Source organism: Falco punctatus, assembly GCF_963210335.1.
Source record: "Falco punctatus genome assembly, chromosome: 6".
Lineage (NCBI taxonomy): Eukaryota > Metazoa > Chordata > Aves > Falconiformes > Falconidae > Falco > Falco punctatus.
In genome coordinates this window covers 25,025,057-25,039,895 of record NC_137585.1, presented here as the reverse complement: position 1 = coordinate 25,039,895, position 14,839 = coordinate 25,025,057, and the positions used below count along the sequence as shown (strand labels likewise).

General features: G+C 49.1%; 1 protein-coding gene across 1 annotated transcript in view; it reads right to left on the bottom strand.

Annotated features, from left to right (window-relative positions):
• SLC6A13 (solute carrier family 6 member 13) overlaps positions 1–14,839 on the bottom strand; it is a 50,827-nt gene that overhangs the window by 11,543 nt on the left and 24,445 nt on the right. Inside the window, exons 8-10 of the mRNA XM_080393521.1 lie at positions 14,138–14,270; positions 10,084–10,218; positions 1,043–1,146 (exon numbers count right to left, since the gene is read on the bottom strand). Of these exons, the coding sequence (XP_080249647.1) occupies positions 1,043–1,146; positions 10,084–10,218; positions 14,138–14,270 (372 nt within the window). The remainder of the gene's footprint in view (positions 1–1,042; positions 1,147–10,083; positions 10,219–14,137; positions 14,271–14,839) is intronic.

Here is a 14,839-nt window from a genome sequence, read left to right as displayed (position 1 = left end):
AGACTGAAGATGCAAAGAGGTAACGCCCAAGGACATGCAGCAGGCCAGAGACAGATCCGTTATCTCTTCTTTTCCTGCAGCTTTTTTTCCTCAAAACTGTATATGGAAGAAGGGACACGAAAAGGAAGAGGAATCCAATCCCAGCCCAGCTGATGTTGGAGAGGTATCCCTACAGCAGGGGTGAATTTTTCCTAAGGTGAAGAGAAAGATGCCAAGCAAGAACCATGTAGCCAGTGGTCTGTCTGGCCCTTCCATGGCAAAACCCACAACTTTCAGTTTAAAAGAATGGGGGAGGACCCAGTGCCAGGAGTAACAGTCAGCAGAGGAAGAGTGGGAAGGAAGGTGGATAGTTTTACCTAGAAGTGGCCTCTTCCACTCATGTTAGCCTTTTTACCCCTGGGGATACAGCTCCAGATGCTGGATACATCTACAGCAAAATGAGTTTATTTTCACCTGACCACTTCAACTTGACAGCCTGATTCTATTCAGTAACCTGGCCTATCTCTGTTCAAGGGCAGCGCAGCATGAGGAGAGTGCACAAGAAACAGAAGTCATACCTGCAGGCTATGCAGGTAGACCACAGACAGCATATAGGAACCCAGAGCACTGACAACTGTGCAAGACACTAGGTCCAATTGGACCAAGGAAGGATAAATCACCACGTGAAAAGACTTCAGTCTAGAGCCATTACATCTCACAGCTCTGCTCCTGCTGTGGCTACTTATGCACCCATGTAATAGGGGAGGTTGTGGTGTGGGCTGGGGTCACAAAGCTGGCAAAGAGGATCTGACTTTGCTGGGCCTCATCTGGTGTGGAAGAGGGGATTTGTCAGCCATGGCATGGGCAGAAAGTTCCCTTGGGTAGGCAGCACAGAGAGCTCGATCTAGGGAGAAAACACCTGGAAAGAGTTTTCTTATGCCTTAAGCAGAAACAGAAAACATGACACTTCAAAAGGCCAGTAGCCTCCAGCAGTTCACCAGCTTATGTACACTGATGTTCAGGGAAGGAAAGGCTCTAGGCAGCAGAGCCATGCTCCAGTTACCTGTAGCAGTTGTTATGGTATTTGTTATAGCTGCCCAGAGCTGTCAGGCATCCCAGACAAATGGCATACGAAAAGAAGATTTGAGTGCCTGCATCCATCCAGACCTGCAAGGAGATGCAAACATAGGTGAGAAGATAAGGCCAGCACAGAGCGCAGACACTGCATGGATGCGAAGCCCCAGGGGTTGCCATAACCAACAGAAATGTCAGTGACCGGGATGCTGGCAGTACCCAGCATTTAGACAAGCCTTTTCTAGGGGCAGGTTATACAGAGGCAGGAGTTACAGTGCTCAGTGAGACACCCAGCGGGATGTTAAAAGTGCCGAAGGGAAGGGGTGCACCATGACTGTTGCAAATCCACAACACATGTAGCTCTTCATCATCATCCCTTTCTTGCTTGGACAAATCTACAGAACTCCGTGACCTTCCAGAGCCTCTTAGCAGTGAGAGGCCCGATGAGCACTTTCCACAAGAGCTGAAGGAGCCCTCTGCTAGCTGAGGAGGTGGACTTGATTTGGGCAAGCCTGGACTCCCACTGGGCGGCACGGGTACATACAGCTTCTGGTGGTGGCCCTTCTCTCCAAGACCTAATTTAAAAGCTCCAAAACTTAAAAGAAAATTAACTGGGGAGGAATACTAGAAATAAATAGAGTTGTTTGCAAAAGACAGCTCTTAAAAGAAAATGCAAGAACGCTGTTAGTCCCATGAGGCAACTTTGAACTCCGCCTCACTCTCACTGTCAGTAACATGTCCCAGTGCTCCAAGGCTGACATTTGTCAATGCCAAATTTGATCTGAAAGCCTAGCTGTGTGCTGTCACCAATGCAACCACTGCCTTCTACAGAGAACAGCAAAAGCAGGAACCAACGGTGAGAAATGAAGCAATGACAAAGATTGTTAATTAAACCCTCTTTTTTCTAAGATCTTTCTTCCTAAGGGGTTTATAAAATAGAGATAAGACAATTATTCAAGTGAAGGGTAGACACATTCTAGAGACAAAAGAGAAGCTAGTCATAAAAAAAAAGCAGAAGTAGTATGGGGACAACTTTAATGAGTAAAGTCTCCATTTGGCTATATCCTCCTTCCCCAGAGTGGCAGTGCTGGTGAGCCTCGGACAAACACCAGCCTTGCCCTGGATCCCCTCTGAGAAGAACAGAAGTCAATGGAAAGCACCACAGCAGTTTTGATGGCTCCAAATCACACCCGTACATGTCAGCCGAGACCTCATGTCCTGGGACAATGGTCAGCCAGGCAGAACTTGCCTGACAGCCCCTGTTGCTCAGGCCACCCTCACCAATGCATGATTCTGCCTTTTCTCTTCCATACTGGCCAAAGAGTAACCATGGGGAGAGAGGTTTTGTTTCATATTTACCTCTTCTCCCTCCTAGTCTGATAGGCCTTACAAAGGGAGGTTACAATCCCATCAGCTGTGATTTTCTGGAGGAAATTCCACTTTTAGCTCAAGGGACAGCTGCGCAGAACAAATCCTCTCCCTGCCCACTGCTGCAGGACCAGCAGCACAGTCTACAGGGAGAGAAAGGAAAGTGCTGCTAGGGCTGGATTTGGGAAAATTGCTCTCCCTGACTGTTCTGCAAGCAACTTAGCTAATATTCAGCCCCACTATCTTCTCTTCAGTCCATGGAAACCCTGCTCACAATTTCATAGGGAGTGAGATCAAACCTCTGATTTGTAGAGAAATATCCCAGGGGCAGGAAAAGAACTGGTGCTTTACCAGCCATGGTAGAAGCCAAATAATCGAGACACCAAGCTTCCTTAGCTCTGTGCCTTATGAAGTGGCTCATTTCTAAAACCCAGTGATACCCTCGACTGTGCAGCGGAGACCAGCATGGGGTCTGCGGGCTCCCCATTCCGCTGCTTGCTCTGCCCAACGCAACACCTGTGGGGTGCGCACTGGGCTGTGTGGGAGACCAACCCCAAAGGGATGTTTTTAGGGAATATAGGACCTGCCTGAGCATATGCTTCCCTTTGAAGCAAGGCAGCCCCTGGCTGAAACTGTAAATAAAGCTAAGCTTGGCTCGCAGAGCTTATGATCCTGCTTAGTCAGCATGACTGTGAGCAACAGCTCAGGCTGCGTGCACTTTATTTCCCATTTTAAAAGGTTACTGCAGCTCATGGGCCAAAGACCAAGCCACCTTTACGTTCTTCCTGGCCCCCTGGCAGTTCCCAAGTTGCCTGGTGGTCAATGGACTGCAACAAGACTGATGCCAGGGTGCTCCTGACCCACTAGTGAGGGAGCCAAGCAGTAGCACCAAGTCCCAGGACCACAGGATCACTGGGGTCAGAAGGGGCCTCAGCCCATCTGTGCTCCATCCTCCTCCTCAAGCCCCTCACAAGAAGCGCTGCTGCCCACCCAGCACCATGGGTTCATGGGGGCTACATAGACCACTTTGCTTCAGAAAACAGCAACACAAATCTTCCCTCCTCCACCTGCTGACTGTGCTCATTTCTCTCCCTGCAGTGACTCAGAGTAATGTTTTTTTTCAACCCTTCCAAAACCCTTCTTTCCCTCCTGTGCTGCTGATCCACAGCCTTTCATTATTTTAATATTTCCATTCTGACTAAAGAGGCCCGCTGGGGTCAGGCAGGGCTCTCTTTCCCCCAAAGATAAAAGCATGCTGCTGTTCTCTGGCCACTGCTCCCAAAGAGGCTGGTAAAGTTTATCCTGTTCAGAATTCGCTGGCACATTGGCAGCATGGGCATTTTGATTTGATTGTTGTCTGCTGTTTTCTAAGCCACCCAGTTTATTTAATTCATAATTCAATTTCCTTGAACATGTTTTTTACTGCAGTTTGTAATAACCTCCTACTCTTTTTAGCCAAAGCCTTCACACCTGAGCTGCAGTTATCCAAGATGGTTATGGCCTGTAAGAGGACATGTTCTTTGCCCCTTAATTTTCTCAGCAATATTTGCTTTATTACATGTACTGGAATTTAACTGCCCCCTGTACTGAAACAGATCCTTCCTTAGGAAGATCTCAAAGCATTAGAAATAACAGTAAAGACCATTTTTGAGCAAAAAGTTATTGAACTCCAGTGTATGTCATACATCAAATACAGGTGCCATGCTGAGAAGTGCCAAATTGTCCCCACCAGAGAGCAGAGATGATGCAGCACGGGGTAGATACATGCTGCGTGGAGAGTCATGCTTGGTGTAATGCAGAGCAGAGAGCAAAAACCACCCCAAGTCTTGAGCTGTGATTCAGCCAGCATTTTTTTCACTTCTGGCATCACAACTCACGAGTTGGCCTGTGGCACTAGTGCTACCCACCAGCCACCCACTGCACCGTACAAACCCATTGCTTCAGCCCAGCCTTTTTTAAAAGAGGAGATCCTGATTCCTAAGGTTTCACCTCAAGACATCCAGGGCACAGTTTCCAGATTATTGTCTTTCGTGCTTCATTCAGGACGGGCCCACAGGCCCTAGCCCAGAGCCCCAGTCCATGTCCCACAGTACTGCAGCGGCACAAGGCTGTGCAGCCCTGAGGCCCTGCTGCAAAAAGCGCACTGCCATGCTGCACAGCCCCAGCCAACGCTTTCCCTCATCCTCTTTTACCTCAGGAGGGGTACGAGTCAGTGCATTGCCATTTCTGTAAAGTATTCACGGTCCTTCTGGCCACCCTATGCCCAGCCAAGCCTCATGTTCCCAGCCCTAAGCCCCAGCTGCTCTGAAAATACACCCTTGGGCTCCTTGCAAGTGTGGGACGGCAGCGTCGCTCACCAGCTGATCTCCCTGTGCTGGCATTCAGTGCCCCCGCAATGGCCCGCCAGAGAGCACCAACCTCCTGTAACTCACACACCTTGGGGCACCTGCCAACCCACAGAGACATTTTACACCCAGGAGGGCTCCCCTGCTGCTGGGGTTTCTTTAATCACATCAAGAGCCATAGAATCATTTAGGTTGGAAGAAAACTTTAAGATCATCAAGTGCAACCATTATCCTGGGCCTGCCATGTCCATCACTAAACCGTGTCCCTAAGCACCACATGTACATGCTTTTTAAATACCTTCAGGCATGGTGATTCCACCACCTCCCTGGGCAGCCCTTTCAGTGAAGAAATTTTTCCTAATATCCAATTTAAATGTCCCCTGGTGCAACTTGAACCATTTTCCTCTTGTCCTGTCGCTTGTTACCTGGGAGAAGAGACCAACACCCGCCTGCCTACAGCCCCCTGTCAGGCAGCTGTAAAGAGCAATAAGGTCCCCGCTGAGTCTCCTCCTCTCCAGGCTAAACCACCACATTTCCCTCAGCTGCTCCTCCTAACACTTGTGGCTCCAGACCCTTCACCAGCTTTGTTGCCCTTCTCTGGACACACTCCAGCACCTCAGCATCCCTCTTGAAGAAAACAAACAGCTTTCTGGTTCGTCCCGAAGAACACAGCTGCCTGACCCAGCGTGATGCAGAGGGGCAAGGGATGCTCCGAGGGATGCTCCTTGCTACCTGGGAAGCTGGACTTTACAGTCCTCCCTGCCCTGATGTTTGCAGACAGAAAGACAGCTTTATTCCTTCCTGCTATGTCAGCACCGAGGTCAGACTCAGCAGGACCGCATGGCTGCAGCCAGCCAGCCACCCAGGTCCCATGCTGGCAGGGCTGGTGAGAAGCGTGGGAGGAGGAGGAGGAAGCCCCAAGGTAAATACAGCTGTGGTTCACCCCATGCAGATGCATTGTTCCAGCAAGGCAGAGGAGAAGATGCCAGCCCCAAGGCCCTTCAGCCTGCTGTGGGAGCTGCAAGCTGTCCCTCTCTGCTGCCCGGTATCTGCCCTCCACTCCCCAGGCAGGCCAGGCAGCGGTGCGTGGGCTCGCAGACCTTCTGCCGGGGCTGGGGGGCATGGGGCCAGGCTGCAATGCTGCGTGGCAGGAGCCAGCTCAGCATGCCAGCAGCAGCCCCGCCAGCGCACGCATCCACGCACAAGCACAGTGGGTCGCCCTCCAGCACAAAAACAAACATGCTGGCCTTCAGAAAGGGGAAGCAGGGGGCCGGCAACAGCACAAACCGAGCACGCAGGGTCAAGTTAAAGGCTTGCTGGGAAAAAAATAAATAAGGGGAACAAATAATATTTAGCAGGCCTACAGTCACCCTCTCCTCTTGCTGGGAAGCAGCAGCTCTCACGAGCTGTGGAGCAGCAGCAGGGGGGACCTGAATTTGGAGAGGATCTGGGGGCTTTGACCCCTTCCCCAGCATGGCTACAGGGGTCCATGGTTAACCCAGCAGGTCACAGTCCTGCAAGATGCAGGCACCTCCCGTGCTCCCTGTAGTGGCCAGAGGGCTTATCCTCAGCGCAGCCTCAACAGCAAGAACTACTCCAGTGCAAACCATGAGCCAGACCCTGGCAGCCCCCCTTCCTGGCCACAGGACACAGCAGACAGCCCCACACAGAGCTTCACCTCTTGCCTCCCCTTCCTGCCACATCCGCTGGGAAGCAGGAGCCTGTGGGGACTCTGAAGGGGCAAATGCTGCTCCAAAAAGCAACCAGCAGGGAAATGGGTGAAAGAAAATTAGAGGGATATAGGGAAGGTTATTTGAAAAGTAGTGCAGATGAGAGGGAGAGACAACAAGAAGCAGAGGCTGGATGAAGGTAATCTCTGAATTTAGCTGTGCAAAGCAAGTCAGGCTATCCCGGCATGGTGTTGTGCAGGTGTAGCAGTGGGGACTGTTTACAGGGTATCTGCAGAGCTGTGGGTTCTCTGCTGGTCCTCAGCACCACCAGTGCTCCCCTGCCCCCAGGACCAGGGGCACAGCCCCTGCCAGGGCCTTCAGCATGTCTAGGCTGGATGGAAAGTGGCTCATCACACAAAGATCTTCCTTCATACAAAGACTGGATAAAGTACAAGGACATACAGCAAGGTGGTGGGTTTTGGGGAAATTTCAAGAGGAAAACAAGAGTGGGAGGTTTTGAGAAACATTTGCTGCTTTTTCCAGAGAAGGATATGCTCAGAGGCTGCTGAATTTAACTCCTTCTCCATCTTCACTCATTAAATCTAATGAAATTTTAGCTAAAACTGCTTGAGACTTGATACCAGAGTGAAGGGAGACCACTCTTCCCTTTAAAGCAAACACAAACACACAGCTAGCACTTTCTGCATCAAGCCCACCAGTCCTCTCCTTAAATCAATCTGTATATTAAAACAGTGCCTGGTCGTGGTATGAAAGCATCAAGCAATGGACAGCCTGCCAGTGCCTGAGAAAAGTTCTAATGGCAAGTTTCCCACACTTAAAACCTTATTTCTACTCTGAATTCCTCTCATTTCAACTTCCTGCTAGTGGATCACACTGTGCATCCCTCTCCTTAATCACATCCACAAATCTCCAGCGTTATCTACTGAAATAAACAATTGAAAAAATTGTCGCAAAGATAATTGCAAAGCATGGAGTGATCAAAAGTGGAAAATGGTCAACAACCCTGAAGACCCCCTTTTGGTCAAAACACAAGTCTCGCTATGGAGTAAAGTGGAAACCTCCTGAAGCACAGAAAATGCAGTCAAGAAGGGGAGGGAAATTTAGGTCTAGTAATGGCTGGCACGCTAACAACGTAATACTGAATATTATACAAATAAAAAACAAACTATGGGGTTCCTATTTTGGGTGTTTTAGTTTGAGGGCATACAGTTCAAAATAGATTCTCTGGCAGTTTTGCTGTTAACTGCTTGTATTTGAGCAGAACTGGACTTCACTATTCAAAACCTTTGGCAGTTTTTCTGTATAGTCTGATCTACCTATCAAATGCATTTTATTTATCATTTTAATTACAAGCATTTCATAGATGTAGAAAATGAAGGTGCAGGAAGATCGTAGACTCCATGGGCATTGTAGACTCCATGGCCAGAGGAGACCGCCATCAATCAGCTAGTCTGAGCTTTCATAGGCAGGATTTCCCAGTTCTGTCCAAGGTCATTTGGCAGGTAAAGAGCAATGATTTCCACACACCAATCTGATATTCTGACACTTAATCACATCTCAGCTGCTGCTGTTCCCCTGGTAGAATCTGCCAGATAATTCATCTCCTTTTTTCACCTAGTTTTTCATGCGCTGTAAGGGAGTTTTGATTTTATCCCCTTGTATATTGTTTGCCCTTTGTTTAAACCTCCCCTTGAGATGCCTTACCATAAGGCTTAGACTGGAGAAGGTATTTTGAAATATTTTTATTTCCAGAATCCCTTTACAGGCACTACAGAATATTCCATTTTTCCAGGCAGTGCAGGATTGCAGGTAAACAATTACAGCTCATGACCCTCTGAGCACAAATCAATTATAATCAACTTGGCCCGATGCGCTGGCAGGACCCGTGCAGTCCCTGCACAGAGAGAGGTGGGCACAACCACGGTGTGTGGGGCTTGGGGCACTAACCCTTCCCTTCCCTCTCTGATGGGAAAATGCAAAAGAAGCCTCAAGCTCTGCTACAGGGTTCAATAGGATGGTTAAAGCACTCTGGAGGAAGGCAACCACTGCTACCAGCTCCTGCTTTTTTTCCTGTGGAAGTGAAGCATTCATTGGGGAGTGATGGTGTTCGGAGCAAGTTTTCCTTCCCCAGCCACCCTCTTGCTCTGAAGGGTTACTCTGCCTTTGCACCAGTGCATTAGCATTTTCCAGGCTGGAAAGAAGCTGTGCTTCTAAAGCTTGGGCAGTAATTGGAAAAGTTTGCCAGGATGGACCTAATGAGGACACAGCTAGTACAAGTAAAACCCTGCCACGCCTGAAGTGGTTTAATTCAGTCCCGTGGGCAACACAGCCACAGTAACAACAGGACTTTTCATTAGTGAAGGAGCACCATTTAAAAATGTTATTACGTTTCAGAAGTCTCTGGCACCTCATCAGCACGAATGGAGCCCCAAACACAGACCTGTCCTCATCCCCTTCCAAGCCCTGCTGCACCTTCACACCGAGGTACCAGCTGTACCCACCTCCTAGAGAGAGCAAGAGAGCAGCCAGCACTGTGAAACAACGCTTTTCACCCGCTGCTCAGGCGCAGCCTTGACCAGAGAGCAACTTCCAGAAAGCTGAGCAGGGACTCTGAGTCCTTCCCATGATAAAAACCAGACCGCCTGGAGCTGGAAACCGGACACTCGTGTTTAGCTCCCCAGATCGGAAGCCGTAAGTCAAACTGATTGCACAGAGCCACGCAGCACCAGTGGCACAGGCAGGACCCAGGAGAGTCCCACAGTCCTTGACACACTGCTACCCCCACCCACAGCAAACAGGGATCCTCTGTCCTCCATCAGGAAGGGCAGGATCAGCCATAACCATTCCTTCTCCCACACTTATGCCCCCCATCACAAAGTTAATAACCAAGGCAGCACTGGGACCAGAACAGAAAGGGTTAATGGGGTTACGAAGGGTTTTGCTGGCCTATTTTCCAGGCAGGCACCCTTTAATCTCCTTTGGAAACACCTTCACACAAAGGCTGGTACAGCAGCTCAGCTGGAGCCAGGATTTAACATGGAAAAACTTGTCCCAAAGAGATTAAAAGCAGCAGTTGGGCACTGACCCTCCTGTCAGTCAGGCAGGAATTTTTCACCAGGGACAGGGAGGCGAGGAGGGTGGCCAGGTCCCAGGGACCGCTGCTGCAGCATGCCATGGCTCCCTCCATCCATGCACCTGGCATGCTTCCCAGGGAAGCCAGAGCACGAATGCCAGGTGCGGGGCTTGTCCCCATGAGCTGGTGGCATGGTGAGAGTGGCACCCCATGCACTGGCTGCCTCCACAGCAGTCTCCTCAAGAAAGGTGGGGGGCAGCTGGTGCCACTCGTGATGAAGGGTTAAATTCCACTGCCCATATGCCTGGGCAACTCAGATTCAACTCAGACTAGAAAACACAGTAACAGCACAAGTGAAAACTGAGGGTGAGAGCGAGCTTGGGGACTGTCAGAGCACACACCAATATCACAGCCCTGCCTTATACCCACAGAGGGGAAAAACAGGAGAAAGAAGAAATTGGAAGACAAACAGTGAGAAAAGGAAAAGGAGAGGGGACAGCCACAGGCATCCATGCAAGCACAGCTCAGCCGTTCAGTCGCCCCTCCACCTTACCTGGGGGTCCCCAAGGCGACTGAGGTCTGGATAAAGGTAAAAGAGGATTCCCTGGGATGCCCCAGGCAGGGAGACTCCCCTGATCAGCAGAACAACCAGCATGAGGTATGGGAATGTGGCTGTGAAATACACCACCTGTGAGGAGGACGAAGGGACAAGTGTAAGTGAGCAGCATGGGCCAGAGCACACAGTGCCGGCACCAAACCCCAAGCCTGGGGAGATGGGCAGCAGCAGGAGACCAGTCAGGCTGCCTTGGTGAGCACCTTGATGTCACTTGCAGTAGAAAGAAATGCATTTTAAAATGCACCCAGGAAACTTGTGATCTGCCACGGCATGTCTGCAGCCAGAGAAAACCTTTCTAGCCCTAAGAGCAATCCAGACCCTGAGCCAGGCTGTCACCAGGAGTCAAAGCAGCTCTGCTGAAGCCAGTGGTGTAATATCTATGTGCATCAGAGAAGGAGCTCCCCCCAGTATCCATCTGTACATCCCTACCCCAAATAGAGTCTGAGTCAGACACGGAAAGTCTCCTCTCCGCAGCATTTAGTGGCAAGGGCGAAGGGATGTGCAGATAAGAGATACACCCTGAAACGTGATTGCTACTGAAGAACCAGCAAGGACAACACTGGGGGTCCCCCACTCAGGGCTGGCACTGGCAACTGACCTGTGCCCACCGCTCCCCACAGCAGTGACTCACAGGCGCTGCCTCTGACTGACGCCTGTTCAAATACCCAACATGGGCACTGCATGCAGAGCAGGGCAGCACATCTCAGACTTGCCATCAAGGATGCAGACCTAAACAGGACCTTTAAATGTACCCTCTTGCTTTTTATGCCCCTAGCCCCATAAGCAATGCAGCTGTACTCAGGTAGGGTTAAAATCCCTTCCTTCTAGCAAAGGAGCCGTGTTCCTTGGGGGAATGCTGCAGGCCAGTGTCAGCTAATACTTTCAGGGACTCCAACCTCTGGTAAATATAACACTCAATTTGGGGATTACCAGGGTACTTTCAGGACCATTCAGGCTAGTTGTTGTAGCGTGCCTGTGTTTCCCACACAAACAAACTGTTATCAAGAGCTGGTGCAGCCTCCTCAGCAATTCAAGTAGTATCATTAATCCCTTTGCATTGATCCTGCACCTTCAAGACTTATTGACCGCCTTGAAAAATAGTTGTTTGGTCTGTTGTATCATGCTAGGCCAAAAGAGAAATGTTGCTCCTTCAGCTTTTTCCCGTGTGGATGTGCTGAGTGATGACTCGCATCAGCACACTTCACCTGAATGCTACCCTGCAGCTCTTTCCTCAGCTTTGGCTGTTATGCACCAGAGAGCTAACGCTCATCTCTGGAGGAACTGCAAAACCTAATGATGTGAAATGATCTATTTCTCACACCTCCCCATCCATCCAGAATGAGCTGTTTCAAAATCCACCTAAAGCCCACCACCCCTGAGCAGGGGTCGCAAGCTTTGCCACAGCTATAGCAGCTTCTGCATTAGTGGAGGTCCTACCAAGAATGAGCATATGATTTCCCTGGACAGTATGACCACTTTTGCTCTGCCCATGGGTAATCCTTATGATTTGAGCACTGATTCAAAAAGAGATTTTTTTTCTGCCACTCCAATGTACTCTGTCTGAATAAAGCAATGTCCGAAGCACCTGATGCTGCAATGCAAGCCCCTCTCTAAGTCAAGATACACACACTCCAGTGATTCAGTTTTGTGATGTGGAAAGGCAGAAGGATTTGAGAGTTATCCCATCCTTGAAAAACGAAACTATTAGACAAATATCTCTGTCTGCAGCTCCAGGTTTTCTATGCATTTCATGTGTTGTGCTCTGTATATTACGCAGTCTTGCATAACACCACAGAGGTCAGTGAAAAATACCTCCTTGCTGGGTTTTATGATTGCCTGAGATGTCTCTGTGAGCAGATCCATCCCTGTCCCTCTGAATCTGCATCCTGAATATTGAAGAAACCCAGGGACAGTGTTCTTCAGCACAGGCAAACACCATTATTTCTTTCATTCTCAAATTTACAAGGAGTCCGGTGTAGAGCTTTTTCGGTGACAGTTAATCAAAACTGCAGATCCCGCGAGCTTAACAATCACCCGTGTATAATCACCAAATCTTTCCTTCAGGAAAAGCCCTGGTGCATGTTCTTCCAGGATGTCAGGTTGCACATTCTTGGCTGGATCTCTAAATAACATCAGTTTTAGGAGCTCAGAATAAAAACTGCCAGTTGTCTGGCATATGCTTTGGATTTAAATTTTGGGAACATCCTACGTGCTTTACAGTCTGCATGAACTAGCATGTGAAGCTTTTCACTCAGCGGTCAGTCACATCTGCACTGGGACCAGAGGTTTGAATTTGGAGACTGTTTTTCTGGATTAAGAGTGTCAAACTTCTATTTAACAACAGGAACATCTGGATCCAATGAGATATTACTCAGTGCTTGGCTCAGACCCAATCTTTTTATTTCTTGGGCATTGTTAACACTAACTACATCACTAGGAACCTTGCCGGGATCAGTGTGATCATTCAGTCACATGCTGGTCAACAACATCCAGGGTTTTATTTGAATCTGATCCACATGCCTCGGTAAAGTGGTTCCATCTGTGACAACCTCCTGCATCTGTAAGTGCTCCTCTGGGATGGACAGTCCCTGTGTCGGAGGGTGCGAACCTCGGCTGCTGTTCAGAGTAGGGTCATTTCAGCTCATGGCATTTGCCCCTCCACAGGCAAATCCCCAGAACCAAGGTATATCTCTTCTCCAGCAGGGTTGTATTCCTACAGTCATCATTTTAGTTGAATTATTAAGTACACAGAGGGTTGATAAACCTATTGACACTGTTGCTTTACTGAAATAAGGTTTCTGTTCTCAGGAACTTAAGAACTCACTATCACTAGTCCTTTTTGCTAAAAAGCACTTGCATTTAACCTAGAACTTCTATCTAAAATAAGATGGAATTTGTTCTCAGCACTTCCCACACTATGTTTGCTGTATCTTAGTATCATATTTGCTGTTATTAGACTGCCTCTGCTTTCTTTTACCAGGCCACCACAGCAAGCAATTGCTCTTTTCTTCTAATTTTACTCCATAGAAACCAGAAAATATCATCTCTGCAAGCTGCTTGATTTCCCTGTCATGTTTCATAATCCCAGACCTTTCTGGAAGCAGGGGAAACTGCTAACATCCATGCCATCAACTTGATGGAAATGGATGCAGCTACAATTTACACCCCATCACACACGATGTCTTGTTCAAAGCATGCAGAGAAGACACCATTTAGATAACATACTAAACCTTTTCATTTCCATCTGTTCTTGCTGGCTCCAGACAAAGCTGGCTGGGAATGGGTCAGGAGGCAGTAGCAGAAACTAAGAAATGGGGTCAATGCAAACCACAGTGGCACACTCTGCAACAGAGGGAGCATGGGATGGAGGCTGAACAGTTCACACCAACCCTTCCCAGAAGCATTCAAATAATTATCTCTGGGATGACTATCGGGGGAGGGTGGGGGGAGAAAGGAGACCTTTACTGCTGGGGAATATGAGCAATTGTAGGAACTGTTGGGATGAATAAGAAGAAAATAAAAAGGAACACCCCCCCCCCCCATGGTGATGAGGCAGAGAAGGCTTTGAGGCTATCGGAGTTACCTTCGCTACTGTCTAATGAAATTGAAGATTTCCCAGCTGCACTTGCCAGCAAAGACAAAATCATGCTGCTTGCTCACACTGTGGTGGGAGGCAAGGGAACATGGAACCACCCCATAAATAGGAAGACTGCAGGGTCTCCTGGGCATGGGGATGCAGAGGGACCAGATGTGGATATACATCTTGGAAGTTAATGCTCGGAGATGTCTCAGTGCTCCCATCCTTTCCTACCAAAACACAGAGCCTAGCTCACACTCATGCTGCAAGTTGAGCCCCAGAGGCTCCTGCCAGCTTATTCAGAGGGTGGCTCCCAGGCAATCCCTAGGACCTCTCTGAAAGTACAAAAAGTGAATAGATCAAGTGCTCCAGCTGTGATCAAGGGAAGAGGCTTGATCTAAACCGAAGACTCACCTTGCCTGTGGACTTGACCCCTTTCCAAATGCAGAAGTAACAGATGATCCATGCCAGCAAGAGACACAGAGCCAGCTCCCAGCGCAGGCTGCCCAGGTGCTGGATGCCATCGGAAATCTTTAGCACTCTCCTTCTGCATTGGGGGGGAGCAAAGGAACATCCAAGTGTCACTGATGTTGGCCACTAACATTCCCAACACCACAGTGCTTCTCACCATACTGACGGCTCTGGGGAGAACAGCTGTCTTACTAACAAGGCCCATGTCTGAGCTGCAAGCCTCAAAGCAATCAAGCAGTGCTCTCCTCTTAAGAGCACTACCAGCCTGGCAGATCACACATGGACACTTGCTTCTCTGCTCACTCCAGTGCTGGCCTGTTGGGCCAAACATTTCTTCCACTGTCCTCCCACCCTTCACCTACCCTGTCCTCCAGGGCAAGAGCTCTCTCCCTGCAAAAACATGCAGCACTTGGCACACGCAAGCTCTGCCCTGGCCTTTTTCATGCACATTACAAAGTTCACCTACATTTCTGACATGCTTCACAGCTCAAAGTGAATGATACATTGCACTTACCGTGCAGAATCCATCAGGACCACCCAGGAAGCAATGCTGTCTAACCCCTTCTCCATAGCACACTTCTGTCTTTGGCTACGTAATTCACCTTAGAAGCCAGAGTAGCATAGCATCCCATACCATGACTAAGA